Consider the following 27,023-nt stretch of genomic DNA (forward strand, 5'->3'; position numbering starts at 1 on the left):
TATATATATATATCCACAAGTCAATTCAGTAATAACTGCCATTTAAAGTACCTGCGCATATATTCTATCTACTGATTACTTGGATACTTGAACCCCTCCAACGGGAAGAATTCCTCCTTGATCATGCGCGGGCTGGTAAACCGCCTTAGAATATCGGAGCTGCCAGCCTTGTCGTTTGTGCCGCTGGCCCTCGCACCACCAAACGACTGCTGGCCGATCAGCGCAGCGGTGGTCTTGCAGTTGATGTAAAAGTTCCCAGCTGAGTATCGCAATGCATCCTCCGCCTCCCGGATCACTCTCCGATCCGTGGCAAAAACGGCCCCCGTCAGCGCAAACCCACCGCCAGCCTGGTCGACTTTGGCCAGGAGCTCGCTCCACTCATTGTCGGGATAGACATAGAGCGCTAGAACGGGGCCAAAGATCTCCTCGTCAAAGAGACGGTGTGTTGGCGCGTCTGCCTGGTACACGGTGGGGTGGACATAGAAGCCGACGGAGTCATCGTATGTCCCACCGGCGATCAGTTTCAGTGACGGATCATTATTACTCTCGTCGAGGATACGCTTGATCTTGTCGAACGAGCGGCGATGGATGACGGGGCCCATGAATGCCTCAAGTTCCTTGTCCGGGCTGCCGATGATGATCTCCTGCACGCCGGCCTTGAGGAGCGAGATGAATTCGGCCGCGCGGGAGGCAGGAATGTATGCGCGTGAGGTCGCCGAGCACTTTTGGCCCTGGTACTCGAATGCGCCGCGGATGGTGTGGTTGACGGCGCTGGGAATGTCGGCCGTGTGGTGGATGAGGTGGAAGTTCTTCCCGCTTGTCTCGCCGACGACGCGGGGGAACTCACGGTAAATCTTCTTGCCAATACCCTCGCCGATTTTTGCGTAGATGGAGCGAAAGACGTCAGAGGAGCCGATGAAGTTCAGGCCTGCGAAGTCGCGGTGAGACAATGCGATGTCGGTGATTTCTTCCGCGTCGCCTGGGACGAACTGGACCACGTCTGGTGGAAGACCGGCTTCGAGGAGGATCTTGTAGATCAGTGTGCTGGCGTAGACGTTGGAAGGCGAGGGCTTCCAGAGCACCACGTTGCCCATTAGGGCTGGGCCGGACAGGAGAGAGCCACCCAGGGCTGTGAAGTTGAAGGGGGAGACGGCGTAGACGAAGCCTTCGAGGGGGCGATATTCCATGCGGCTGTCTAGCATTAGCATCCTTCATCTTCACTTATTGCATATAAGCTGGAAGAAACGGGGACAAGTTACCTCCACATCCCATCTGTACCCCTAGTCGGCTGCCTCTCAAGCAGCTCCGCCGCAAAGTTACAGTTGAGGCGAAAGAAATCCGCCAGCTCAGCTGCGGCGTCGATCTCTGCCTGCCAGATATTCTTCCCCTGGCCGAGCATCGTGGCCGCGATGAGCTCGTATCTGTACTTGCCCGTCACCAGCTCGGCAGCCTTAAGGAAGATGGCAGCGCGGTCAACAAAGGGGGTGTTTTCCCAGTCCTTTTTGGCTTTCAGCGCCGACTCAATCGCGGCCGAGACCTGCTCTTTTGAGGCCACGGGGTAGTTTGTGAACGTCGTGCTGTGTTCGGCGGGCAGTGGCTGATCCCATGATCTCGAGGCAGCCTGGACTTTGCCGTTGTAGTAGATGGAGCTCTGGACGGGCAGCTGTGAGCGGAGCTTGGAGACGGCCGACTCGATCTTGAGGCGCTCAGGGGACCCTTTTACGTATGTGGGCTGTTGCCAGTATACATCTGTTAGCTAATCTGATAAGACTTTGGAAGCGGACGTACGTTTGGCTCATTCCGTGCATCAGGAAGTCTGAAAGGAGCGGTGGCTTTGGTTCGGATTTGAGACGGGGGAAGGCGCAGACCCGCAGAGGAGAGTCTAGATGTGAGGAGTCTGTTAGACATTGCGATAATGTGTTTGAGAATTGAAGTTGGTAATTCGATTTGGAGAGAAGAGGGCGCTTTATCCTCTGCAGCGTCGGGAGCGCACCCGAGCATATTCCCCCGCAGCGCATCGCTGGCTATCATTCTATCAGCATAACGGGAGAGCTGCCGTGATAGTGGTGGAGATACAGTGGAAAAGACGTTAATGAACAAAAGTATCTTCGTATCTTTCGAATTGACTGAGCAGAAGGAATGATGGATGTGACGGAGCAGACTCACCACCAACTTAGCCCTAACTGGCGCTCGCTCAGGGCAGACTTCACGGCTGCCACAGTCGCAGCGCTGCTGGTCTCACCCGCGGTCACGATAATCGACAGGTGTGCGCCATATAGACTGGTCAAAGTCAGTACTAACTGCTTAGATCGCTGGTCGAAAGCGCCTCATACAACAAACCGGTCCTGCAAACCCTGCGCTCCAGCACACACCACGCCCTCGCCCATCCTGCCCGCTTCATCCTCTCTCGCGCCCACAGCCACGTTTTCGCACTGTATGCGGCGACATACACCGTCGCAAACGGGACGGAGACTGTCACAAGGCAGACTCACCCGTCCTTATCCGACGCTATAACATTTGCCTGCACATTCCTCGTCAATGTCCCGCTAGGCGTCTGGAAGGATATCCGCTTCGCGCAGTTCTTTGGAGCCTCCAATCAGCCAAAAACACATTCAACAGCAAGAGCTGTACCCCTTCCGATCATCAAGAAGACAGGTTCAACCGCCGCAGCGGCAACGCTTCTTCTCCGCGATGCAGTGACCATCTACGGCTCGTTCACGTTGGCGCAGCAATGCGCGGAGAGTATCCCGGACTCACTAGCACCTCATTCATATTCAAAGACCGTATTCACGCAGCTCGTTGTCCCAGTTCTATCCCAGCTCGTCGCAACACCGCTGCATCTGCTCGGGCTGGATCTATACAACCGGCAATATAATGTTCCTTGGGCAGATAGGGGAAAAGTTGTCTGGCGGGATCTGCGTGCTGCGACAGCCGTTAGATGTGCAAGGATTGTTCCGGCGTTTGGACTCGGTTATTTGGTGAATATGGGGCTGAGGGGTTTTGCATGACTTGTATTATACAGACTTGATACCAAAACATGCAGTGCTGTTGATGTTGTATATAGACATTAGCCTGCCGGCTTGAGGCTAGTGAATTGAAGATTGTACTGGCGAGATATATCGATATCCAATTGCCGCACCCTTCTAAAAAAAAGAATAGCGAGGTTGATATGAGGCTGACTCCCTGGCTCCTGACTCAATTTCTAAAACATAGACATAGGCTGCCTTGCCGAAAATCAGGTCCAGTTGGATGCTCTAGCTTGTGGAATATCATATTGCCAGATGGGTCTAGATACCTACGGCACATGCTCTGGCTCTGGCGGTATTCAGAGATCCAGATTTACATGCATTCACGGTTCATTGGCTCAGACATTCCTACTTGCTCATCATTGTAATGGCCTAATAGAACCCCTCTCTATGAATCCTCTTATTTGGCACCCCAACGGCACGTAAGCCCTCGACAGCCGCATCTCCAAAGTCGTTTGGGCCACAGATGAAGACGTCTTTTTCAGTGGGAACTGTTTTCCAGTACTGTGGTCCTATTCGGCCTTCGTGTACTGATACTTGGATTTTGCCAGTCTGAAATTCTCCAATGTCGGCCCTGACTGCACTGCGAGTGAACAGATCGATCTTGACCTTCACCCCCATGGGAGCATTCTCGAGGGAGTTTTGAAGTAATTCAAACATGACATCTGGCTCCTTAGTTGACAGCGCAAAGAGAATGTCTCCAGTACTCTTGCCCTGGCCTTCCGCTTCGCGCGATCCGAGGGCTTCCAGCATAGCAAGAAACGGCGTAATCCCAATTCCCCCAGCAACCCAGAGCGCATTGATCTCCTTGTCGCTGAGGACGAAGTCACCGGTGACACCGACGATATCAGCCACAACAGATTGCTCGATCTCAACCAGCCTTCCCTGTTCCTGAGGATGCTTGCGAAGGACCTCGAAGAGAGCACCAGTGACCGCACCCCCCTTCATCTCGCGCATTGTCAGCTCAAACCAGCTCATCTGACTGCCCTCATGCGCACCCGATACCGTCCACGTCCGGACCCGGTCGTCGTTGATTGAGCCGGGTGCATTGTCCGCCATGTGCCGGTACTGCGGTGGACCGAGCCAGTCCATAAAGTCAAGCACAACAGCTTGTCCCGGCCGGATACTCAAACGTACACCCCCAGTATCGTTGGGGACAACCTTGAATCTAAACACGGCGAGGTCAGAAGACAGTTGTCGTGCACTCTGCAGCCTCGCCTTCTCACTCGTACCGCCAAATCCCTGCACTTCTGCCTCTTCAACCAGATATTTTATATTGGGGCTGTACGGGCTCCTGCCTACCACTGACCCGGGCGCTTGTCGTACCGGGAGGGCGTCTCGGACCAGGGTATATCCCGTCACTTCCAGTAGCGTGATGCAACCACTGTGCCTCTTTATGATCGTGCAAGCCTCCTCGCCAACGACATTCTTCGCCTTCCCCGTGAGATAAAGTATGTCGCCGCTTTCAAAGTCCACGATCGTGAACCCCGCTAGGCCGGACGCTTCGATATTCCCCAACGAAGAAAGGAATCTGTTCCCTGAATAATCCGGCAGCACCACTGTACGGCAATCGCTGGGACGGACGCGGATGAAGCCCGGTAGGCCGCTGCGGGCGTTCATGCCGGTGTGCGAGGGGAATCTGCTGGTCGTGGCGGGGTCGGATCGGTAGATGCTCGCTATGAAGGTTGTGTCGGCGGACTTGATCATATCGGTTACATCGATGGGGAGGCGCGAACTGCCCGGCATCTTGGCCACCTGATGGATTATCGCGGGATTGGTTTTTGGATGGGGTATCAGATGGCGAGTGTTGATATATTTGGGGCAGTTCCTGAGGGAGTTAGCATATCATGCTCAATTTCAGACCGTAAAACTCTGTATGGGCTTCACAAGGGGACATTCATAAAAAAAAGAGAGAGCAAGAAAGAAGAAAAACACTCACCCAAGAGCCTCAGTAACCTCAACCGTCACCACGTACTCTCCCTCCCCCTTGGCGCGAACATCCCTGATAGCCCCAGCAAACTTATTCCTCCTTCGCGTGCTAAACTCGATCCCCAAACCCGCCGTCAACGTTCCCTCTCCATCTCCCTTCCCATTCCAACTCTGTAAGATTTCAACCAACGGCTCTCCAGCCCAGACCCTGACTCCAAACACCAGCGTCTCCAGATCCGGACTGCTGACAAATCCGATCTCGCCAGATCTCCCAGCAGCAATGCCCGCCCAGGGTCGACCGTCTTTGTCGATGGCCGTCAGCGGAATGAAGGGGAGATATGAGGTGTGGAAGATGCGGTGCTGCTCGCGCAGCTGGGATTCTATGGCAGTGTATCGAGTGGATATAGAGGATGGGAAGTGTAGCAGGTTGTGGAGTTTGGTCTCGCCGGGATGCCAGCCTTGCAGAGCGGCTGCCATACTGTGATACTTCGAAGGGACAAGGGCTCAGCGGTTACTTTCTTTCTTTCCTTCTTTCTCTATTTATGTCTTGTTGCGAAAGCTATTGACTGAGAGGCGAGAGCAACTTGCAGGGGTAATATCATCTACTTATCTGTGGGCTGAATATAACCCAATGTTACAGCACCAGAGATCCAATCAGATAGCGAGCTTGTTTGCCGATATGACGAGAGTATAGGCCAGCTGCGGGGTCATGATTTCGGGTTCATGATTTCTAACATAGCTTGCTCTGGTAGGCCCAAGCAGGAAAGAATACGAATTATACCGGCAGCCGGTGGGATGAGCAATACGAGCAGAGGCTGCAAACCGTGGTCTGACAAATACGGCCGGTCGGCGTAGGGAAATGGAAGTTGATACGGTACCCGTAAGGTCTAGCCTCTATGGACCCTGGCCAGCCCTATAAGTCTTACCCCGTGATCTTTATTAGTAGCGGTACAATACCTACAAAAACATCGTTACACCACCATAAGACTGAGAGACCGAATGACTCCATAATCCGATTATGCTCATATTTGTTTAGCTTATCGTCAACATGTTTGCTCATCCAAGGACATCAAGTTACGTAGCGTTGATGAGGATAGTTCTATACGGTATACTTTCTCCCGCCATAACAATGCTATCCTTCACTCTTAATATGGATCTTCACAATACTGCGTTCAATGTTCTAACCAGGGCCCCTGGAGTGAAACATCAAGCGAGATTTGACTCTAGAGACCCAACTCCATAAAATATTTTACAAGAAAAATAACAATCAGATGAAAAGAAACAAATCTCCACAGACAGGCCTAAATCTTTTCGGTCAAGTACAATAGAGCAGCATTTGGGGCGGAATCCTTTGAGGATCGCCACTTGTTGGCCCCCAAGTCTCTTCCTCTCCCTCGAGGAGGAGTGGAGGCTGGAGCAGACCCTGGATGAAAATAGGCTAATGCGGTTGAATAAGCTATGTGCAGTATTACAGGAGTATTAGTACTGCAAAGTACTGCATGGTAGCTGCAGATACACTCGTGGTTTGTGAGACCATGCGCTCTGAGAATGGCGTGATTGATATAGCCAGTAGGTCTACATCCGTACATAACTCACTAGCTTATAAGCTTGTTACTGAGAGCTTCTTGACCGTCCACTTAACTCTGAGTACCCCCCGTAAGCGGGTAAAAGGCCCCCAGAAGAAGAGTTGTGGGTGGGTGTCTCTGTATGAGGTAGGTCTAAAGTAACAATGTTGTTTGATAAAACTAGTATGGCCTGCTCAGCACCGGGCTTTTCTAACAAGCCACCGAATAGAAAGTAAGTAGGAGCTTATTAAATTGACAAATAAGTTGACGATCCAAATCAAGCAATTTGACTGGTTGCAGACTAGCTTCGCCATAGGGATCCTCAAGGCTCGTACCTATACGTTCGGGGAATATTTCATCTGCAGGATACTGGAGGTAATGAGAATAGACTCCAACGGGATTTGATCGCGCAAGTTTAACGACTAATTAAGTATTTAGCTATTTATGGCGTAAGCTGGACTCATTCTCACTCTCTTATTAAGCATCCCATCCCCAAGGTACATAACCCCTCACCCACCCCGCTCGCAGTCAAATATCACAAAAACGTCTGTCAAAGCCAGGAGCATTGACTGTCCCTTGTCGTTTACCTCATCTTTACCATCACCAAATTTATACAATGTCCCAACCAGTCTACCACTACCTAGCCCTCGGCCGTCTCGGCCGCGGTGAGGTGCTCAAGTACTCCCCCACCCCACCATCCGTTGCCCTCTTACCCCACACCAATTACAACTACCCAGCTAACCAATGTTAACAGCCTCTTCCTCAAAGACGCCGGCATTGCCACCAAAGACGTCCTCTACCCCTATGATGAGACATGGCCGGCGACCAGCGAGAAACTCACGCAGCAGGGCCTCACGCGAACAGGACTGCTCCCGGCGCTAGAGTACAAGGGAGAGGTCTACACTCAGGTACGCTATACCCACGCCAACGCATGCCTTGAATATCCTGCAAGGCCACCCGAGTAGTCAGGTGCTCTGCCTTGCTAAAACTGGCCCGGCCCGCAGCACATCCCAACCCTCCGGTTTTTTGCGCGCGAACTCGGCGCGTACGACGGCGAGACCAGCCACGAAAAGTACATTGTCGACGCGGTGGCCGATATCTATATCGATTGGCGGGTGCGCATCTCCTCTTTCCTCTCAACTACTTATATAGCGGCCGAACAGTGCCCTAACTGACATGGACCATGGCGCGGCAGTCTCAATGGGTTGCCAGTTTAAAGGGCGCGACGGACGAATACAAGAACAGCGTCGTGCCCAAGTACTACCGCATCCTTGGGCAATACTACTCTGAACGCCCGGGGCCGTACCTGCTTGGCGAGAAGATTACGTATGTGGATTTCGCCGTGTATCAGAGCATCGATAACGAGAGGAGGACGGGGACCCTCCCGGTACGTACCTAGTTTCTTGCACCGGTTTAGTGTTAAGCTGTTCGAGACGAAGCGGCTGATCATTATAGGAGACGCTGCCGGAGTCGCTGGTGAAGCTGCAGGAGGCGATTGAGGCGAGGCCTAATATCAAGGAGTATATTGCGGAGCATAAGTAGGCGTCGATCGGGATGCTACTTGCTGCTCGCCACTTGCTATGAATGTGAATGGCTGGCGAATGAATGGCGGTTGTTGTTTCATGGTAGTCGATCAGGCTGAGTACCTTACATGCTGTACTTTCCATCCAGAATGCCGGGGAAAGACTTGTTATACGAACCATATTATACACTATCTACTCTCTGTAAGCTGCGGCTCCCTACCTAGTATCATTGAGATGCAACCTTCCATCCATCCTCCTGGCAACACTAACCGCCTCGCGAACTGCCCTGCCCACGGCCCCCCTCACACCTCTTTCCTCCATCACCATCAGCCCCCCGATCGTACATCCTTCGGGACTGGTCCCCTGGTCCCTCAAGTCCCCAGGCTGCATCCCGCTCTGCAGCATCTCCGCAGATCCCCGCATGGACTGACAAATCATCGCCTGCGCCATGGGTCTCGGTACACCGACAGCGACAGACGCATCAACCATGGCGTCGACAATGACAGCGAACATTGCAGGCGTGGATCCCGCGACTGCTGTCGTGGCGTCGATGAGGCTCGGTGGAATGGTGAGCGTTTTGCCGACTCTGGAGAAGATGGAGGTCGTCAGGGACAGCGCTTCCTCGGCCGGCTTGGCCGCAGGATCGACTTCGATAGCTGTGAGGGACTGTCCCACAAGGGCACAGATGTTGGGGAGGGTGCGGATAATCGTCGCTCTGGCCTTCCCCTCTTCAGCTGGCGCATCGCCGTAGATCGTCCCTGCAAGCTTATTCACCGTCCACCCCGCCGCGACGCTAATCAGCAGTTTCCCTCCTAGAGCGTCGCTGAAGCCCGGCTGGGCCAATCCGGCTGGAATGAGAGCAGGATCAAGGGCGAGAATAACCACGTCTGCAGCTCTGACGGCGGTAATGTTGTCACCGAGTGCGATTGTGAGATTTTCTTGATCTTTAAACAGGGATTCGAGACGCTCTCTAGATGAGGGGCTACCTATACAGGCGATATAGTGGGTGAAGAGCCGGTACGGCTCTGGGCCGGCCAGGAGGGATTTGAGGATGGCGGTGCCGAGATTTCCTTGATACTGGTCAGCTAGGCATGATTTCTGAGTGAATAAGACAACGAACCACAGCCCAGGATACAGAGGGTCTGGGTAGTAGGTTTGGTGGACATGGCATATAATGTTGGGGTTCCAACGTGATGGCCGAGTTACACCTGCAAGATACGGTAGTGAAGTGAGTTAGAAACTTATTTTGGAGCCCCTCATGCCCCTCCTACTTTCTCCAATTCTTAATCTTATCGCAGTCGGGAAGCGAGCCGGTCTCGGTTTTCCACCCGAATTCTTAAGTTCAAGACTGCGTTGCATTATCTACGCTGCAGAACTAGTATTGATATGCACAATTCCGTCAAAATGGAACTTGATCAAGATACTCTCCTGCAAGATATATGAATCTTTGATAGGAGAGCTAGACTGCCTTTGCATCTTGAAAAGTCTACTGCATACCTCAGTCCATAGAGTAGCCCTAACCCTAACCCGAACAGCTCGACACCCCCCTTCCCCCGAAGTCGGGGGATTACATAGGGGACTAAAAGGTAAAAAGGGAAATGGCTGCTTCATAACAATAAGAAGTAGTTTGTTATCTCTGAAAGATGCTATTGTAGAGTCCTAGACTGATCCAACTCAGATCAACATACCCGTTATACCCGTTATCATGTACTGAACCACGGGATTGAACAATCATAAATCATAAATCATCACCATTCACCTATGATAAGCAGCCGAACGACTACCTTGACAACCCAAGCATCCCCTTTACCCTTCTAACCACCTCCCTCTTCAGGGCTCGATACTCATCCCCCGTGCGGCCTACCGCATCCCGATTCTCAACCGCCCTCCTTACCAGGTATGCCAGACATTCACCCAACCTGCCCCAGGTCGAGCACTTGTACACCATTGGCTCATTACCCCCCTTCTTTAGCGCCAGCAACCCAAAACTCACCTCATCGGACATCCCATGTAGCTGCCCGAATCCTACCGGCACAGTCGGCAATCCCTCCTTCAGTCTCTGCTGTCGAAGCGCATGCGCCTTCATGACACTCTCCTTATTATGGCTCGCCAGGAACAACTCCACAGATGGGAACGGCTTCTCTGTCCCGAACGCGCCGAGTCGCCGGCACAGTACACCCTGCGCAATCCCGTTATAAGCCGCATCTGTATCCGCCTTCGTCTCGTGGATCAGGCTCCGCTCGTCTGAGGCGATGTATGCGCCACGAACCAATTTCAATCCTAGCGTAAACCCCTCGTCGCTTGCGGCTTGGAGATGCCGTGCAATTGTGTCGGGTGTGCTCTTCAGGTACGCCTGGTAGGTGTTGTAGATGCGGGCATGGCCGTCCTTGTTGAATTTGCGCATCAGATCCAGGGTGACGCGGAGGATCCCGGCAAGGAAATGGTGGGATTCGGCGTCGACGAGGATCCGTACCCCCTTGGCAGCGCATTTGGTGCTGATCTCGTCGAGTGCAGAGAGCATCTGAGCCGGTGGCGGGGAGTCAGTGCTGAATGCGGTGGTGACGGAGGGGCCGGCGCCTGTCAGTCTGTGCTAGCTTGTTAGTAGACGATGACAGAGCAGAGGTGAGACCAACTTTAGAGCCAGGTAATCATTTTCGCCCAGCAGCTCGATTGTCTCGACAGTCCCCTTCCTCCACGCTTCGATCTGCGGGCAAAAGGTCTCGCCTCTGGCCGCCGTCGGCTCGGTATCCTCCTGTTTCCCGGGCATCTTGGTACTAACGCCCAAGCCCGTCTGCGTCTTGGTCTTTGCATCAAACACAGTCTCCTTCGCATATGTCATGATCGTTCCCTGGAACCCCATATCGGCGAGCTGGCGGATGGTCGAGCGTACTTCGTCGGGCGTCTCACCGGCACAGAACTGCCTGTAAAAGGTTGCTTTGAGGATAAAGTGCAGGATGAGGTTCCGGTCGACGTTGAGCAGAGGGCCGGTGCGGGGCTTGCAGAGGAATGACAAGGCTGAGAGGGAGGGGATAAGGAGAGAGGGTTTCGAGGAGATGGTGGCGATGAGCAGGGAGCGAAGGAGAACGGGAGTGGGGAGGGCTGAGAGAGGGTGAGCAGCGGCTGTTATAGCGGCAGACTCTGATTCAGTCTTGGTTTCGCCGGCTGGAAGAGTCTGGGCAGAGGTCGTTGAGTTATTGCGGACCTCTACTCGTTGGGAAGTCTTTGGATTAGGGTTGAAAGTTGAGATGCCCCTGCCACTGGTTGACGATGCGGTCACGGCGACGATGCGAGGGAAGGCCGGTCTTCCAGCGGATAAGAGAGACATAATGCTCTTGTGCCCGTGCGTTGCAGCAATCACAGTTTTGACTTTCCAGGTAGTGCCAGAAATACTTATAGAGACCTTTGCATAGAAACCTGGTAGCTCGGTTCCCCTCCCGGTGGCATATCTCTATCATACTGCGGGGGGGTATGCACCATCGATAACCAAGCCCCCAGGCCATATACCGCGTGTCCATGTCTCGCCCCTTATTCCGTACAAGCCAGCTGATCACCTCGCTATCAGGCCCGACAGGGTCACCCCGCAGATAGGGATCTGGCCTGGTATCGGTCGTCGTGCCGATCCAATGAACGGATGGGGGACCGGGTTTGCTGCGATGCCAGCATGCATAGGTTGGAGTAGGTAAACCCCAGAGAAACCGGTCAGTATCAAGTCAGACATCGTAGCGAATCCATCTACCGAGATACTAGTTCCTTTTCTTGCTACGCAAATGGCTGAGACCAAGGCCGCCGATACAGCAAAAGAGTTCATGGTGGGGGCAGCGGGGGGTATAACGCAGGTTATCATCGGTGTGTCTACTATTCTGCCTAGTCTCTTCAAACGAAACGAAAAAGCTTGTTTCTAAAAGAAGGTTAGGGCAACCATTTGACATTGTCAAGGTGCGCATGCAAGTGCAGGCAAATAGGTCTGCTATCCAGGTTGGCCGGGATATCTGGAGGAATGAGGGTGCACTGGCTTTATACAAGGTGAGCGCTTTACTCCTACACTTGCCCCATGCATGTATACCTTGAAGATAATGCTCACTGGCCTGGCAGGGGACCTTGCCACCCCTCCTCGGCGTCGGGGCATGCGTTCGTCTCCCAGCCGAATCCTCGTACCAACGTAACCCATCCATTCTAACCACCTAGCCCAATCAGATAAGCATTGTCTACTCGACCTTCCACGCTATCTCTTCCAGCCTTTGCCTTAGATCCCTCTCCGATGACTGCCCGGGCAACCAAGCCCTAACATCAGCCCAAACCTTCCTCGCTGGCGGTCTCGCCGGCCTCGCAAATAGCTTCGTCTCAGGGCCAGTAGAGCATATTCGGATCCGTCTACAGACGCAGACGCAGACTCAGACTCGAACTAATCTTTCTCCCTCCTCCTCTCCCATTTCTCCCAAAGGACCGGGCCAGCTCTATTATGGGATGTATTCCTGCATTCGCCAGATCACCTCCACCTCCGGTTTGACCGGTCTCTACCGCGGCCAAGTCCCGACTATGCTTCGCGAGTTCGGCAGTTATGGCGTCTGGTTCTCTGTGTACGAATATCTTGTTTCGAATCTAAGCACCAGTTCTTGCTCTTTCGGCCATAATCAACGCACCCAGGAATCCGCGAGTGAGATGCCAAAATGGAAAGTCGCCTCCTGCGGCGCGCTCACCGGTATCATCCTCTGGGGCGTGAACTACCCGTTCGATGTCATTAAGAGCAAGATGCAAGCCGATGGGGTCGGGTCGAAGCAGCGTTATTGGGGTGTAATTGATGTGGTGAGCCAGACGTGGAGACAGGATGGACTTAGGGGGTTCTGGAGGGGTGTGGGCATGGCGATAGGACGGGCGGTGCCGGTTTGTGGCGGCACGTTTGTTGTGTATGTTATCCTTTCCTCTTCTCTATTCTTCCGGCTCTGGTACTGGCTAAAAGTAGAGTGCTAATCACCGGTATAGGGTAGAGATGGTGAGGGGATGGATGTAGGGCTGAGACGACCCATCTAGACATTCTAGGGTTTAGCAATAAGGACATAAACATCCACTTTACTTGTCAGTAGTAAAACCAGTTCCTTATGGCGTTATTCCTTCTAAAAGTACCGTAAGATAATGAAAAGAAATGAAAAGAAAAACAAACGAGAGAAAAATGAAGGACACTCATACACTCCCCGAATTATCGACGCAACTCCAAGCCCCCGATCCCCCGGTCTCCCTATAACTGTCCACCACACCCACAACACTCCCATAAGTGCCTGCAACCATACAGAACGTGCCAATACCAATGACAAACACACACCAGGACACCATAAGCACCCACCTTACCCTCTTGTCGCTCTTTCCACTCGTCCAGTAATCGTACAGCCACATACACGCCATTGGCTGAAACGACATGAGCGTTCCCAGCAACGCACCTATCAGACTCACCAGCCCATTAAATACGGGAATCGCACAGGCGATCACATAAGCGATCATCGTGATTCCGAATGTGCAGGAGAGCCAGGTTATCCAGTGCGTGCGGGTATTGGACGTTAAGTGGCGAGAGCCGCGGAGGAGGCGGATGAAGATGATTTTGGCGGGGAGCTGATAGATTACCTGAGTCAGTGCACTGCCTCATTCAAAGAATGCCTGGATGTGGGTTAGGTTGGGACGTACATGAATAACAAGCATTGTCGTCACTATCAACCCAGGCAACGCGAATCCGTACGCGACTTTTTTGACCGTCGGTCCTGCAGAGCCCAACGCCGGGGATGCAACATAGCTCCCGCAGTAATAGTACACTACCGTACCGATGGTGGTGTAGATTACTGTGACGCCAGACTGGCAGATCATCAGACTGCGGGTGTAGTATCTTGGATCACGCATTTCAGAAACAATCGCGAAGAAGGCGGGCGTGCCGCAGTATGCGAAGATCAGCGACGAGACGGCCGTGATCGCTTCAGTGAAGGAGGGATTGCTGACGAGCTTGTAGTCGGAAGACCAGGGGCCAGGGGTGTGCGGTACTTCTGAGGGGCGGTCTTGGACGCCAACGGCGATAGTGACGGTAAAGACTGGGATGTCAGGTATATCTAGGGCTAGAAGGGGAGGTGACAGGGAGCATACTGGCAGTAAGGATACAAGACAGTCCTATCCAAGCAGGAAAGCCCAGCTTGCCTAGAGTCCTTATACTCCCAAAGGCAAATCCGATAATTGCTGCAACGGCGACGAAAATGGCAGTGCATGCGCCGTGCGTCGAGACGGCGTTCAGCCCGATTGAGATGCCTAGCATTCCGGAGCCGGCGACGAAGATCCAATCTGACAGACAATCAGTCGGCGATCTACACTATGCAGAGATGCATTGAGAGACGGTATGTAGCATACAAAGCACGAATGTTCCTCCAAAGAACAGCCTTCCAATTCGTCCAAACATAAGCCCACCGGCGTCAGCAATGGAATACACCTCGCGGTGATTCAGCTTGAAGACACCAATCATGTAGTCTGACCACGTGGTGATAACTGCAATAGCAAGCATGCAGATCAAACCCGGTATCAGACCCAATGTATCGAATGCTGAAGGGATCGAGAGGACGCCCAAGCCGATCTGCGTCTTCATCATCAGGGCGACGGTACCGAGCCAGCCGACCTGTACCTCCAGTTAATTGCATCCTTCTTGATATGGAAGAATAAATATAGAACGGCAGCATACATCACGATAGTTCGGCCCGTCTGCAGAGATACTGCCGAAGACATCGTCATGGGCTGTGGCCGGATGGGGTTGTATTTCGCCCGTTCCCATTGTGGAGGTGACTTGGGCTAGGGCAGGGTCTTCAGGTTCCTGTTTCATCTTGGATTCTGAGGACATGGTGATGATGGTTCAGGATGTCATGGAAAGGGGTGGTGTTGAGGACTGAGGGCTAGGCTGGGGCTTAAGGTAGGGGATGTTGCTGGCCTTTTATGGCATCTACGGCTAGGGCAGGCTGTGCGTCCTGTCTTCTCCTGATGCAGGCAGGCTATCTACGCTAGTTACATCAACGGCCAGATGGGACCTCTCCGGGGAGACCGAAACGCTAATGAACAAACTGGGAGCAAATTTCATGGCCCTAGCGATCCGCTCTGCTATCATACAGCGGGACTCGGGAGGCCCGCCGTGCGCCATTTATCGAACCCATATCGGGAGCCGTAGCGGTGCGGCGGATCATGCCGGAGTGTACCCGGTCCTTTGGTTATCCTCGTGTCTACCCCATGCTTATTGTTCAGTCTGTAGTCTACCAGTCCTCAATCTGTTATTCCTGGCGACTAGCGGCATTCCAAAATAGCATCCCGGCCTGCATTCGCAGAACCCCATACCCCGAACTGCTATCCAAGCACTCACCCCCGTATTCTCGAGCAGCCCGCATGTTGTTACTCGCCAGTTCCAGCCCTGGAAGTTTTGCATTGGCTTCACTCGCTATGGATAATGCATGGTCGGCGTCCTTTATGGCCAGTGAGACCCCAAAGCCGGGCCGGGTGTTTAGTGGCGGCGCGTAGATGCCGGTGGTTAATCTGTACGTCATCAGCTTGCTTGACTTTATATCGGCAGACGCCAGGTTAGGTCCTGTACGTACCGCTTCGAGTATCCCCCTGCAACAGTTCCAAACGACTCGGTGATCAGCTCCTCCATTGCCGCTGTCCCGAGACCCGTTTGCTCTGCGAAGACTTGTGCTTCCCCGACGGCTTCCATGAGATTCAAGGTGATGATGTTCCTGCATCATTAGCATACCCTCTCTGATCCATATAGTAAGGAGTGGAAGTTAGACTCACCCTCCTATCTTTAACAAACTCGCACTCCTCACCTCCGTCCCACACTCAATCACCTTCTTCCCCATGACGCCTACGATGTACCGTCGGATATCGAGCTGATTCTGGTTCTGAATCGGTCCGCCAAGAGCAAACACCAGCTGCCCCGACTGCGCAACGGCTGGGCCTCCAAAGACTGGAGCTGTAAAGAAGACCGCGCCGAGGCCAGAGAGAATATTTGAGATGGAGGCGGTAGTTTCTGGGTGGACAGTCGAGCAGTCGACGAATGTCTTCTTATCGACGATCTTGGATGAGGATGTGATTGCATTGAATGTTTCAGTAAGGATCTTGTCGTTGGAGAGCTAAGATAGGTACAAACGCCATTAATCAACGGTGCTGTTCATAGATATTAGAAGGGGATGTGACGGAAATGGAGGGTACCATAGTAAAGATAACATCACACTTCTTGACCAGGTCCAGCAAACTCGCTGCAGGGATTGCGCCTAGTTCTCTGAGAGGGTCCCCAGCGGATAGTGTGCGGTTGAAGTAAGTCAGGTTCTGTTCGTCTGGACTTTTGGCTAGGTATCGCTGCAGGTTCGCAGCCATAGGAAGACCCATAGAGCCGAGGCCGTACTGGTTATTTCTCGTTAACCTTCTATATAATATTGTTTACTTCCGAATGGAGACTTACCCAGCCGATGCGCGGCGTCGTTACGCGCTTGAGGACCATGGCTTTGGATCACTTTCTCGTCAGGTCGGCAGAGCGAATACGGTATGCTAAAGTACTTGTAATGTAGTTATTCGTCGGAGTAGATGCTGATCGTGATATTGTCGGAACCTCGATCCGGCCGCATCTAGATAAGCCCGCGCAGGTTCGGCCCTCCTTCCGAGACTGTGTTTGTATAATAATCCCAAGCGCTAACATATCATGGTACTAACTGAAAATCGAAGAAGAAGAACCCACATCTCTCAATTCAAAAAATCCCTTTAAGAAACAAAATGTCTTTCCCCCACGTTCCGCCCTCCGGCATCTGGGTTCCAGCCGTTACCCCCTTCGATCACACAACCGACACCCTCGACATCGAAGCCTTCAAAAAATACTGCGCCTACTTATCATCCCAACTAACAGGCCTCGTAATCCTCGGCACAAATGCCGAAGCATTCCTGCTCACCCGCGACGAACGATTCGCGGCCATAAAGGCCGCCCGCGAAGCCGCCGGCCCCGGGTATCCCATTATGGCGGGTGTTGGTGCACACTCAACAAAGCAAGTCCTTGAACTCGCGAATGACGCTGCGGAAGCGGGAGCGAATTACCTCTTGGTCCTGCCGCCGGCATATTTTGGCAAAGCGACAACTCCTGCAGTGGTTAAGAGGTTCTTTGCGGATGTTGCGGCCAAGGCGCCGCTTCCAATTGTGGTCTACAATTTTCCAGGTGTCACAAATGGGGTGGATATTGACTCAGAAACAATTGCTGATATTGTGAGAACGTCGAAGGAGACGTCGGGTGGGAAGAGCAATGTTGTCGGTGTGAAGCTCACCTGTGCGCAAGTTGGGAAGATCACGCGGTTGACGGCGGCTTTTGGGCCCGATGAGTTTGCCGTCTTTGGAGGACAGTCGGATTTCTTGATTGGGGGTCTGTCAGTGGGTTCTGCTGGGTGTATTGCTGCGTTTGCCAATGTCGTGCCCAAGACGATTATGCAGATCTACCGGCTGTACAAGGCTGGGGAGGTGGAGAAGGCGTTGGCTCTGCATCGCAAGGCGGCTCTGGCAGAGTCTCCTTGCAAGAGCGGGATTGCATCTACCAAATATGCTGCCGCGATTGTGTCGGCCTCCAGGGCGGGAATTGAGAATGCAGAGGAGAAGTTCAAGCCGAGGACTCCATATGAGGAGGCAGGAGAGCCCGCAAAGGCTAATGTGAGGGAGGTCATGGCCGAGGTCATAGCTATTGAGGATAGCCTGTAGTTGTGTCTAGCATTATGCATTGATCATGAGTCATGAGTCAAAAGTATTTTGGAAGTCACCAAATCTGATTCTCGGTAACTGCATGCGCAACCCAATCCACGTCCCCTGTGTCGATAGATTCTGCCACTGCCATTATCTCGGCCGTCGTCAGGCCGTCATTCAAGCCCGGTAGTTCCGGGATTCGATAGGCAGGTGGTAATGGTGATGACAGCTCGAGTCCCTTCTCTTTACTCGTATCATTGGGTTGGCGATCCGGTGCGAGTTGGTACATGAGGGCACTTAACTGCTCGAGCTCGGTCTTTCGGTACTGAGCAATAAGATTACCCCGGGAAATCATGTCGTCCAGTATCAAATAGCTCTTGTCTAGCCACGGCCTCCGACTTTCCAGAAGACTATGGTCAATTGCCTGTGCCATTAAAAGAACTACACTGGAGACAAAAGTGGACTCCAAGTCGAAGGGAAGAAAGCTGTCTGCGGGGGTCAGCTCAGCAATTTTAGTCTAGCAAAGCTACACACCGAGAAGACTTTGTTCGTATAGGCTATTGAGGATGTTAAGCTGCTGCTGTGCCGAGTCGATACATACTTGCAGCAGTCGGAGAACGTTGGCCGACGAGTTCAACGTCTCTAGACATGCATCGGCAGACTGAAAGCGCATTTTCAAGAAGCACAGAAGTAACGGGCGTGTTGCGAGGACGATGCACTGCACAGGTGAGCATGAACTGTCCGAGGTTTTACTGGGTGTCCAAAACATACCTGATGGTAGAGGAGATGCAGATGGGCCGACATCCTGGAAACTCCGCTTATAGTTGATTTGTCCAGCTGCAAATCAAACGACCTCTGGAGATCACCAGCCAGGTCGGTCGTACTAGCCAGCGCCGCTTTGGTTCTCAGCAGGAATTTTCGGTTGAGTCGACCGTCCGCTCCGTATACAGCTACTTAATCAGTTACTTTTCCTGGCAGTATTCTGGGGAACATACTGCTATTTATCTCTGCTATAATCTGGCACATGCGGATTTGCATACTTAGCGCTACCACCTTCTGAGGTGACCCAGGGAAGGAAGGAAGCTGAGGGTGGATCTGGCTGTCTTGGATCGACTGTGGTAATCCCATCAGAGAGGTCATTTGTCGGTCTAGGACATAGATCGTCCACCATATCTTGCGGCATCTCTGGACATGAGCTTCTCCAAGGTGTTGCACCGGCATATCAGTGTGCATACCTTGGGCGAGGGCAATCCTCATCGCTTGGCCAATCTACATCGTTAGCTGTTGAATAACCCGGTTAGAGCATTACGTACAAAGTTGTATGCAGAGTTGCGATGGTCGAGCGCTTGGAGATACAATGCAACACCACATAGAATCTCCGTTGCTATAATTGAGTCTCTAGCGAGGTGCGTCGTATCCGGCAGCAACTGCAGAGCTCTGGCGAAGAACTCACATCCCGGAGGGCGGGCATCCCGATTTCGTTGAACAACAAGTGCTTTCCCAAGGGCAACAATGACCAGATAGTGAATGTACCATAGGCCATCTGTGGCCATCTGCTGCTGAGGATCTTCATAAAACGCATATAATCCTCCCATGAACGTCCCTTCATCAAAAAGGTGGTATAGCTGTCCGGCGTGAAACTTGACAGCGTTGATCAAGTAGATTGAGTAGTCGAGGGTTGGAACTATGGGCGCTTCTGCATAAACTGTTGTTCTCAACCCGTCCCAGCCCAGGTCGTATGTTGAGCCCTCAAATAGAAGGCTATCCGTTGGAAGGGGAGAGTGATAAAGGTGTTCATGGGTCATGCCCAATATTTTCCGAGCAAATGACCAGTTGGATGAAGTTCCTAAGTAGACTGTATCCGTGAGCTTCTTTTCGTAGATAAGATTCGAGGACACCCACAAGTCCGGCCAGTCAATGATGTCGTAAAGGCCGATGGGCCAGTAGATAAAGGATTTGTCAGATCCACTTCTTCAAGGTTCTGACTATACCGAAAGTCCGCCGGGTCATCGTCCCCTCCTGCAAGGGTCAGATAGAGTCCAGTAAACGTAGAGACGCGTACCATCTTCCGGTCTAGCTCTATCTTGCTCAACGTAACTATGCGGACTTGCCAACTCATTCTCGCCCCGTTCCAATAAAGCAATCCTTCGTTGGAGGTCTTCAATAAATCTAGTCGACGTCAGGTCGTACGGACGAAGCAGAAGTTGTTACGTACCCTCGAGTAACGAGTACTTTCTGATCTCGGTCATCAAAAACACACGTCAATTTGCGCTTATGGCATGTATTGCATGGCTGAAACCCAGAGCACTTGATTTTCTGTTTGCGGCACCGCTGGCACCTGCAAGCACACGTAGGGTCAGCTGGGCCGAACGAAAGTCATGGTTCACATACGCATTTGTTGACCGCTTCCTAACGCCGTTCTCCTTATGTGATCCGTCCATTGTGATGATTATCGAGCGTCTCAATGTAACTCATGTAAAGGCTCAAACTCGCGAGCATATGACACGACATTATGGCAAGCGGACGGACTCCGAAATGCGGGGAAGAGATGGGTCGCTCTCGCCCTGGTGGAGACGGTCAAATTGGCTATCTTATCAGAGCAGGAATTGTTGCCCTGAATAGGTATGTTGAGGAGACCGTGCAGCAGTAGCCAATCTTTGGCTCGTATCTGCCATGCCTGCTCGTTGATAACAGCGATCGGGAGCGCTTCCGGTCTGATATCCAGGCATCGGCTATCCTGCCGGAGTTGAGTTAGGATGACGATCTTCGTCCCCAAGTTTCCAGTTGAAAGGGCCAGTTCCCCATTCCACTTGGCAGGCTCCTCCGCAATACTCGAAGCAGATCAGACTATCCTTGTAGCCCACCCCAGATCCCCGCGGTCTTGGTAATCTGGCGCAGTTGACAGAGCAGAGTGTGTAGGATTGGTCCAAGTGGTGTCGACTAATGCGGCCTAGCGCAGAACCTTACCTGAGGCACTGAGGCACACCTGATACCCTATTGGATATAACCTCGCAAGGCATAGAAACACTTATCCATTAGCGATTTTGGAGGCTCGAAAAGAGCTAATATAGCATATCTGACGACTGCATCCTTTTTCATGAATGTCTTAACGGTAGAAAGTTAGAAGTTGTGGTATGTCTCGTCAACTCTTCATCTGGTCAATGGCTGAGATCAGCCGCTGCACTTCGTTTCATAAAGGCCATTGCAGCAGGCGCAAGCCACACCTGACTTACATCTCACTTTCCACAAAAATTTCTGCTAGCTTGACGGATGGTTTTAGGAGTCAGTCCCAATGCATGTAGTTAAAACAACTCAACGTGACCGGATACAATAAAGGCAAGATCCGTCTCTATGTAGTACAGAATTGTTGCGCAAAGCCTTGCCAAGACAAGTGCAATTCCCTAGCTATATGGTCATCTTGCTAAGTGTAGAATGTAGACAGAAAGAATATTGAGAGATCATATGCTATAACTGATCATAACACCGGGAGTCATATGCATAGCGGGTATATGTGCCGCCCGAGTATATATCAAAGAAAACAATATTTACAGCTTGGCAAGCAGCTTGTTGCCCTTGGCCAGGAGCGCCGCCGCGTCGTCGACAAGCTCATCGACAATTGCCTTGGCGGGCTTCTTCTCGTTCACCACAGCGGCGACTTTACCCATCAGGTACGGGCGGGCGTTCTCAAGGTACTCGTCATCAACGTCGTCGGGAAGGTTCTCCATATCGTGCTCGACCGGGATTATACCCTTAGATGTAAGCTCTTTAATCTCTGCCTGGCGGTTGTTCTCCCAGTTGAGGATATAGTCGTTCTTGCGTACACGCAGGGGACGGCCCTAGAACTGTTAGCTGATTATATTTGAGTTCCCGGTCACAGGGAACATACAGTGAAGATTATCGTGCGGATGTTGTCCTCAAAACCAGCTGTGCGGACAGCTTCCTGGTGAGCTTTGGGAGCACCCGCCTCCTCGGAAAGAATGAACCGGGTACCGACCCAGACACCGGAAGCTCCAAGCATCAGAGCAGCGGCAAGGGAGTTGCCGTTGAACAGGCCACCGGCAGCAACAACCTGCACAGGCTTGCCAGTGAAAGAGCTGATCTTGCCCTCGCAGAGTTTGGCCACGGTGGGGATAAGAACTGTTGTAGGAACATCACCAGTGTGACCACCACCTTCACCACCCTGGGCGCAAATGATATCCGCACCGATATCGATAGCTTTCTGCACGTGCTTGGGGTGGCCAATCATGTTCATGTAGAGAACTCCATTTTTGTGAAGTTTATCGACAACGGCCTTGGGAGGAACACCGACGGCAGAGACGAAGAGCTTAGCACCGCTCTCAATGATGATGTCGACGAGTTCGTTAAGCTTGCCCTTTGTGTAGTCATAACTTTAACGGTTAGCAGACATGCAACGATAATGCTTCCCAACAGTAAGAACGAAAGAAAAACGTACTTCGTCTTGCGCGCGCTACCACCAACTTGAGGAAGCAGCAGATCAACACCGAAAGGAGCGTTCTTGTCCTTCAGATAGCTCTTGAGCTCGGCAACTTGCTCACGGAGCATGTCAGGAGTGTATCCGACACCGCCGATGACACCGAGACCGCCAGCGTTGGTGACTGCCGCAGCCAGCTTAGGCCCAGCAGCCACGTTCATTCCTGCCAGCAGGACGGGGTGGTTGATATGGAGCAGATCGGTGAGCGTAGTCTTGATCTTCTCTGGAAGGAGTCAGCTGAGGTAGCCACACCGTCAATGTGAAAAGAACCTACGAGGAGAGGCCATGGTTACGGAAAAACAGAGAAGCAACAAGGCTTTGGATATAGGGGTGAAAGGACAGTAGTTCAGTAGGAAGAGGGAAGTGAGAGGAGAAAAACTAGGCGGAGCGAGAAATGAAAAGAACAGATATAGAAGCAAGGGTGCGAGCAGTCAACCGAGGCGGATACTCACGTCGGAGACGCCAATGTCAAAACTACCGAGGCCGAGGCTGAACTATGAACGTGGAATATGGGGTAGCTTGTCACCTGATCGAGCGGGGGCGTGGGCTGATATTTGATGCCTTTGTGCCTAAGGCTTTAATTTTCACGTGCACTCAGTGACTTTTTCGATAGCATGACGTATTCCAGCGGCTGCTACAGTTTATGAATGATACTGTTACAAAAGATGAGGACTCTGTCAGTGGGGCGACCGCATCCTGTTGATGTCTACTTGAGATCAGCTCTCCGCTTACAGCGCTCACCTAGAGCCTGCATACCGGGGTTCTCAAGTACGAAGTCATACGGGACCTTGCAGGAGAGGTGAATTCCCAACCATTGCATTTCAGATATCAGTCTAACCTTGGGTAGGGATTTGTGCTGCGGTATGAAATGGCTTTCCGCGCATTGAGCTGTTCTGTCCCACTGGAATTCTGAGCGTAAGCTGATCTCACCAGTGTGCTTACGAACAACCACTCGGCGCCCGTTGTTCAAAATTGCTACGCGCAATGAACCGGTGAACACTTTCCAAACTGCGCGGCAGTTTTCCAGTGGCCGACCGGTTTTATTAAACGCCACAATGGACGCTCTCAAGCCGTCACACAGAGCATTCATTGCGCTGGGCAGTAATGTTGGCGAGCGAGTCGAGATGATTGAGAAAGCATGTCTGGAAATGGACAGAGCCGGTATCAAAGTCCAACGAACCAGTTCCTTGTTTGAGACCGCCCCGATGTACTATCTCGACCAGGAACCTTTCATGAATGGCGTTTGTGAGGTGCGATCATATCCCACGATACCTTTGTTCGTGTATCTGACTGGTTTCCAGGTTGAAACAACATTAGAACCTCTAGAACTGCTAGACAAGCTGCAGTCCATCGAGATCGGTCTCGGACGGAAGAAATTAATCGACAAAGGGCCCCGGTCAATCGACCTAGATATCCTTCTCTATGGCCAACAAGTCTTCACTCACGACCGTCTCAACATCCCGCACAAGCTTATGCTAGAGCGAGACTTTGTCCTCCGACCTCTGAGCCAGTGAGCACTCATCCAACCCTACCTCAAGCAAGTAGTAATCTAACAGGCGCCAGACTAATCCCCAACGAAGTCCCCCCCTTCAAAGGCCACAAAACAACCTACCTTTCCCACCTGGCTTCCCTCCCCCCACCCTCCCCCACCCCCGTCGCGACAACCTACATATCCCCATCCTTTCCACCGCTCCGCGCCACGGACCCCTCCCGGCGCACGCACGTAATGGCCATCCTAAACCTAACTCCGGATTCTTTCTCTGACGGGGGCAAACATCTTGCGGACCCTGAAGCCATAACCTCCACAGTCCGCTCCTTTATCCAATCTGGCGCCACAATCATCGATATCGGCGGCGAGAGCACACGGCCCGGTTCAACACCCGTCGGGGTAGACGAAGAACTCCGCCGCATTATTCCAGCCATTCGGCATATCCGCACGTCCATACCCGAAGCAAAGAATATAGCTATCAGCGTCGACACATACCGCGCCCGCGTCGCAGCCGAAGCCCTCGCCGCCGGAGCAGACATCATCAATGACGTCTCCGCTGGTCTCCTAGACCCCGAAATGCTTCCCACTGTCGCACGGTCCGGCAAATCCATTATCCTAATGCACATGCGAGGCTCGCCTTCCACAATGACTAAACTAACCTCGTACCCCAACGGCGTAATATCCGACGTGGGCACGGAACTTCTCGCGCGCGTGGCAGCCGCTGAAGCAACGGGTATCAGGCGGTGGCGAATCATACTCGATCCCGGGCTAGGGTTCGCGAAAAACCAGGCTGAGGATCTTACTATTCTGAAGGATTTTGCGGCGCTCCGGCAAACACAGGGGCTGGAGTACTTTCCTTGGCTGATGGGGCCGAGTCGCAAGAGGTTCATTGGGAGGTTGACGGGAGTGGAGAAGGCGAGTGAGCGCGGTTGGGGCACAGCGGCGACAGTTACGGCCAGTGTGGCCGGGGGTGCGGACATTGTAAGGGTCCATGACGTTAAAGAGATGTGGCAGGTCGCGAGGGTTGCGGATGCAATATATAGGGGAGTTCAGTAATTGATGAGATTATGAAGGAGAAGGGTGTATAAACTACATTCAATAGATTTTTAGAGAAAATAAGAACTAAGCTTTATCTTTCAACAGATGTACAAGAACCTGACTGAAGGTAGAAGGTGAATCAGTTGTATCAAGTGTTTGGTGTTAGTTTGCGGGTAGGAACAACGGATCTGTAGGACATGGGAGACTACATGTTAGTTCTGCATCAGACAAATGAAGTCGAACTATTGTTCTGTACGCCGTAACAAACTAAGTATCGAGTGAAGGGTCAAATAACGACATTGCGGAAAGAAACCGGCTGGCTAACTAACGTGTTCGTAAGCTGAGGATATCATTGTGGAATAGAAACTCTAGCACTCGTTTAGCTGTTGAGATAGCTGCGTATAGCACCTGAGTATTCGTCAGTAGAAGTCAGAAAAGAACTTGTCGCGCACGACGCACCTTGCAGCTTGCTCGCACCATCACCCACGAGCTGCGTCAAGTTCTCCAGGTCGTCTCCTGCAGTGATACCGAATCGTCGGACAAAATCTTTGGCTGCAGTCTCGAGATCGCCGTAGGTGTCATCTACTGGGGGATAGTCATCTTCAGGTCGGCCAAAGTACGAGTTGCTAGAAATAGCCTGGGCACCGTCGAATTGGCGGAGGCGCTCCTTGGCCTCTGACTGCGCTACTGGGTCGAATCTATCACGACCGAAAAACTCGTCCGATGAGATACCCTTTTGAGCACCAAACTTGCTCTTTGTTCGCTGAAGTTCTTCCTCTGTAGAAATATTAGCTATGCGCAGATGCTAGAGATAATGGGGCGTACCATCTTCAGCGGACCGCGCAGCACCAACGGCACCAAAGCCGAGTTTCTTCGGCGCGGGAGCAGTAGGCTTCGAGCCAACGGTTTGGCCGAAGCCAAGCCTTCCGATACCCATTCCAAGACGCTCCACATCGCTCGAGTTCCGCTCATGAGAGGTCTTAGTGGCACCAAACCCGACCTTATTAGGGCTGAGCGGGGTCGGTGAAGCGATAGCAGTAGCTCCCGTGCCGGAAGTCTTCGCCTTGGCCTCTGCCTCTTCAGCTTCGGGATCGTAGCCCAATTTCTCAATACGTTCCGCTTCCTCCTTAGCCTTTCTCTCCGCCTCCTCAAAGTCAATCAGATCCGCGCCACCGATCTTCTTCGCACCAAGCTTCGGCGCCTTCTTGGTACCAAGAACACTGCCCTTCTTCGCGGTAGTTGTTCCAGAAGTTTTCCGAGCAGCAGCGCTAGCCCTGATCGCCGTCGGCGCAGGGGAGGCGGTTGCAGATTCCTTATCGGATGAAAGAGGTGACTTTGACCGCGTGGTGTTTGCGCCTGCGTTCAAGAAGGGAGAGGATGTACGGCTGACGACTGGAGGAGTGCCAGTGCGGGACGGGGGGTTGCTCGGCCGCTTTATGGAAGGCTTGTCCCAGGATGAGAAGAAATCATCGTCGTCACCGGCAGGTGTGCTGGAACCATTTGACGTTGCACCAGCGGGAACATCTGTGATCACAACCTCCTCGGGGTATCTAGCAGTGCAGATGGTCAGCATCTTGCGGAACAAATCGACGGTTCAGGCGAGAACCAACTCTTGTGCGTCCAAAGCAGCGCGTCTCTTCAACTCTTCCTTGTACTTCACAGCGGCGTTGGAAGTGTATTTGACCTTGACGTCTTTGCTTGCGAGAGCGGCGGACCCTCCGTTAGACTGGAAATATTTCGTGGCAGACTCATTTCCGCCAACTTTCATAATACGTAATTGTTCCCATTGCCATTCTAATAGGCAAGGTTAGTCAGAAACAAATCACCTCAAGGACAGTCGGGGCGTACGGTCGAGGTTTGTGGATCGAACAAAGGAGATATGAACACCTAGGTTGCGGTGGTTCGCTGAGCAGTCGAGGCACAGGTAGATTCCGAATGGCACGGATGACCATGTAGGGTTCTTTGAGCCGCAGTCAAAACATATCTGGGTAATTTCCACGAACACGGGGTCAGTCTACGAGATTGCGGTATATGGAGGGGCTCAGTCACCTTGTTTGCGGGTTTTGTCTTGAGTTTTTCAAAGATCTTTTGGGACTCCGCCTTGGTGGCACTCATTGCAGCGGTAATCAAAGGCAGCAAGTCGAAATACGACAGGAATGAGAAGGGTTGGAGTTGGTGGAGAGTGGGAGGAAGACTTGAAGGGATCCCCAGCAGCCAAGTCGGGAGGGCGAACGTGGTCGGAAA

At 52.4% G+C, this 27,023-nt stretch overlaps 14 protein-coding genes across 14 annotated transcripts; 5 read left to right on the forward strand and 9 right to left on the reverse strand.

Annotated features, from left to right (window-relative positions):
- Positions 1-68: 68 nt before the first annotated feature.
- Positions 69-1,908, reverse strand: BDW70DRAFT_156469 (Aldehyde/histidinol dehydrogenase; the record flags this gene model as incomplete). The annotated part of the gene is made up of 3 exons (XM_073740186.1): positions 69-1,191; positions 1,260-1,732; positions 1,789-1,908. 3 exons carry the CDS (start codon positions 1,906-1,908, stop codon positions 69-71), a joined length of 1,716 nt encoding a protein of 571 aa, XP_073599615.1.
- A 234-nt stretch (positions 1,909-2,142) lies between these two features.
- BDW70DRAFT_156470 (uncharacterized protein) lies at positions 2,143-3,008 on the forward strand (the record flags this gene model as incomplete). The annotated part of the gene is made up of 2 exons (XM_073740187.1): positions 2,143-2,264; positions 2,309-3,008. The coding sequence occupies 2 exons, from the start codon at positions 2,143-2,145 to the stop codon at positions 3,006-3,008; spliced, it is 822 nt and encodes a 273-aa protein (XP_073599616.1).
- Positions 3,009-3,203: 195 nt separating this feature from the next.
- Positions 3,204-5,709, reverse strand: BDW70DRAFT_93584 (putative oxidoreductase, FAD-binding). Its single transcript, XM_073745224.1, has 2 exons — positions 4,966-5,709; positions 3,204-4,854 (listed from the first exon to the last, which is right to left on the reverse strand). The coding sequence occupies exons 1-2, from the start codon at positions 5,430-5,432 to the stop codon at positions 3,399-3,401; spliced, it is 1,923 nt and encodes a 640-aa protein (XP_073599617.1). The 5' UTR covers positions 5,433-5,709; the 3' UTR covers positions 3,204-3,398.
- A 1,311-nt stretch (positions 5,710-7,020) lies between these two features.
- BDW70DRAFT_128900 (glutathione S-transferase) lies at positions 7,021-8,242 on the forward strand. The gene is made up of 5 exons (XM_073735512.1): positions 7,021-7,198; positions 7,275-7,428; positions 7,525-7,635; positions 7,716-7,907; positions 7,976-8,242. Exons 1-5 carry the CDS (start codon positions 7,137-7,139, stop codon positions 8,060-8,062), a joined length of 606 nt encoding a protein of 201 aa, XP_073599618.1. The 5' UTR covers positions 7,021-7,136; the 3' UTR covers positions 8,063-8,242.
- Positions 8,236-9,209, reverse strand: BDW70DRAFT_156473 (pyrroline-5-carboxylate reductase family protein; the record flags this gene model as incomplete). Its single annotated transcript, XM_073740188.1, has 3 exons — positions 8,236-8,259; positions 8,314-9,113; positions 9,164-9,209. The coding sequence occupies 3 exons, from the start codon at positions 9,207-9,209 to the stop codon at positions 8,236-8,238; spliced, it is 870 nt and encodes a 289-aa protein (XP_073599619.1).
- Positions 9,210-9,823: 614 nt separating this feature from the next.
- BDW70DRAFT_170130 (FAD-linked oxidoreductase-like protein) lies at positions 9,824-11,436 on the reverse strand (the record flags this gene model as incomplete). The annotated part of the gene is made up of 2 exons (XM_073742855.1): positions 10,677-11,436; positions 9,824-10,628 (listed from the first exon to the last, which is right to left on the reverse strand). Exons 1-2 carry the CDS (start codon positions 11,366-11,368, stop codon positions 9,824-9,826), a joined length of 1,497 nt encoding a protein of 498 aa, XP_073599620.1. The 5' UTR covers positions 11,369-11,436.
- Positions 11,437-11,810: 374 nt separating this feature from the next.
- On the forward strand, positions 11,811-13,051 carry BDW70DRAFT_156475 (mitochondrial carrier domain-containing protein; the record flags this gene model as incomplete). Its single annotated transcript, XM_073740189.1, has 5 exons — positions 11,811-11,889; positions 11,957-12,066; positions 12,136-12,171; positions 12,229-12,947; positions 13,024-13,051. The coding sequence occupies 5 exons, from the start codon at positions 11,811-11,813 to the stop codon at positions 13,049-13,051; spliced, it is 972 nt and encodes a 323-aa protein (XP_073599621.1).
- A 170-nt stretch (positions 13,052-13,221) lies between these two features.
- On the reverse strand, positions 13,222-14,884 carry BDW70DRAFT_170132 (putative amino acid transporter (Mtr); the record flags this gene model as incomplete). The annotated part of the gene is made up of 5 exons (XM_073742856.1): positions 13,222-13,644; positions 13,717-14,111; positions 14,164-14,355; positions 14,422-14,683; positions 14,747-14,884. 5 exons carry the CDS (start codon positions 14,882-14,884, stop codon positions 13,222-13,224), a joined length of 1,410 nt encoding a protein of 469 aa, XP_073599622.1.
- A 439-nt stretch (positions 14,885-15,323) lies between these two features.
- On the reverse strand, positions 15,324-16,546 carry BDW70DRAFT_156477 (NAD(P)-dependent oxidoreductase; the record flags this gene model as incomplete). The annotated part of the gene is made up of 5 exons (XM_073740190.1): positions 15,324-15,582; positions 15,645-15,782; positions 15,841-16,178; positions 16,258-16,449; positions 16,508-16,546. The coding sequence occupies 5 exons, from the start codon at positions 16,544-16,546 to the stop codon at positions 15,324-15,326; spliced, it is 966 nt and encodes a 321-aa protein (XP_073599623.1).
- Positions 16,547-16,815: 269 nt separating this feature from the next.
- BDW70DRAFT_170136 (dihydrodipicolinate synthase family protein) lies at positions 16,816-18,250 on the forward strand (the record flags this gene model as incomplete). Its single annotated transcript, XM_073742857.1, has 1 exon — positions 16,816-18,250. One exon carries the CDS (start codon positions 16,816-16,818, stop codon positions 17,776-17,778), a length of 963 nt encoding a protein of 320 aa, XP_073599624.1. The 3' UTR covers positions 17,779-18,250.
- Positions 17,834-20,259, reverse strand: BDW70DRAFT_170139 (Zn(II)2Cys6 transcription factor; the record flags this gene model as incomplete). Its single annotated transcript, XM_073742858.1, has 9 exons — positions 20,152-20,259; positions 19,976-20,098; positions 19,823-19,929; positions 19,663-19,779; positions 19,074-19,615; positions 18,756-19,029; positions 18,532-18,710; positions 18,295-18,478; positions 17,834-18,249 (listed from the first exon to the last, which is right to left on the reverse strand). The coding sequence occupies exons 1-9, from the start codon at positions 20,199-20,201 to the stop codon at positions 17,834-17,836; spliced, it is 1,992 nt and encodes a 663-aa protein (XP_073599625.1). The 5' UTR covers positions 20,202-20,259.
- Positions 20,260-20,926: 667 nt separating this feature from the next.
- BDW70DRAFT_128906 (nitronate monooxygenase) lies at positions 20,927-22,762 on the reverse strand. The gene is made up of 4 exons (XM_073735513.1): positions 22,527-22,762; positions 22,214-22,475; positions 21,647-22,148; positions 20,927-21,596 (listed from the first exon to the last, which is right to left on the reverse strand). Exons 1-4 carry the CDS (start codon positions 22,537-22,539, stop codon positions 21,306-21,308), a joined length of 1,068 nt encoding a protein of 355 aa, XP_073599626.1. The 5' UTR covers positions 22,540-22,762; the 3' UTR covers positions 20,927-21,305.
- Positions 22,763-23,307: 545 nt separating this feature from the next.
- On the forward strand, positions 23,308-24,797 carry BDW70DRAFT_156481 (folic acid synthesis protein; the record flags this gene model as incomplete). Its single annotated transcript, XM_073740191.1, has 3 exons — positions 23,308-23,502; positions 23,554-23,762; positions 23,816-24,797. The coding sequence occupies 3 exons, from the start codon at positions 23,308-23,310 to the stop codon at positions 24,795-24,797; spliced, it is 1,386 nt and encodes a 461-aa protein (XP_073599627.1).
- Positions 24,798-24,834: 37 nt separating this feature from the next.
- Positions 24,835-26,957, reverse strand: BDW70DRAFT_128911 (ADP-ribosylation factor GTPase-activating protein). Its single transcript, XM_073735514.1, has 6 exons — positions 26,829-26,957; positions 26,628-26,763; positions 26,390-26,573; positions 25,605-26,329; positions 25,239-25,556; positions 24,835-25,187 (listed from the first exon to the last, which is right to left on the reverse strand). Exons 1-6 carry the CDS (start codon positions 26,892-26,894, stop codon positions 25,159-25,161), a joined length of 1,458 nt encoding a protein of 485 aa, XP_073599628.1. The 5' UTR covers positions 26,895-26,957; the 3' UTR covers positions 24,835-25,158.
- Positions 26,958-27,023: the final 66 nt, after the last annotated feature.

Source organism: Aspergillus foveolatus (assembly GCF_047715535.1).
Source record: "Aspergillus foveolatus strain CBS 279.81 unplaced genomic scaffold BDW70scaffold_5, whole genome shotgun sequence".
Lineage (NCBI taxonomy): Eukaryota > Fungi > Ascomycota > Eurotiomycetes > Eurotiales > Aspergillaceae > Aspergillus > Aspergillus foveolatus.

Excerpts from the sequence above, each read along its gene's own strand:
- BDW70DRAFT_93584 (XM_073745224.1), bottom strand. The coding sequence starts at position 5,432 with ATGGCAGCCGCTCTGCAAGGCTGGCATCCCGGCGAGACCAAACTCCAC. Across the intron at positions 4,855-4,965 it reads GAGGTTACTGAGGCTCTTGG|GAACTGCCCCAAATATATCA; the intron begins GTGAGTGTTTTT and ends TAACTCCCTCAG.
- BDW70DRAFT_128900 (XM_073735512.1), top strand. The coding sequence starts at position 7,137 with ATGTCCCAACCAGTCTACCACTACCTAGCCCTCGGCCGTCTCGGCCGC. Across the intron at positions 7,199-7,274 it reads GGCCGCGGTGAGGTGCTCAA|CCTCTTCCTCAAAGACGCCG; the intron begins GTACTCCCCCAC and ends CAATGTTAACAG. Across the intron at positions 7,636-7,715 it reads ATATCTATATCGATTGGCGG|TCTCAATGGGTTGCCAGTTT; the intron begins GTGCGCATCTCC and ends ATGGCGCGGCAG.
- BDW70DRAFT_128906 (XM_073735513.1), bottom strand. Across the intron at positions 22,149-22,213 it reads GGTAGCGCGCGCAAGACGAA|TTATGACTACACAAAGGGCA; the intron begins GTACGTTTTTCT and ends TAACCGTTAAAG. Across the intron at positions 21,597-21,646 it reads TCCGCACGATAATCTTCACT|GGCCGTCCCCTGCGTGTACG; the intron begins GTATGTTCCCTG and ends TAACAGTTCTAG.
- BDW70DRAFT_128911 (XM_073735514.1), bottom strand. The coding sequence starts at position 26,894 with ATGAGTGCCACCAAGGCGGAGTCCCAAAAGATCTTTGAAAAACTCAAG. Across the intron at positions 26,574-26,627 it reads TCGATCCACAAACCTCGACC|AATGGCAATGGGAACAATTA; the intron begins GTACGCCCCGAC and ends CTTGCCTATTAG. Across the intron at positions 25,557-25,604 it reads TGCGCGGTCCGCTGAAGATG|AGGAAGAACTTCAGCGAACA; the intron begins GTACGCCCCATT and ends ATATTTCTACAG.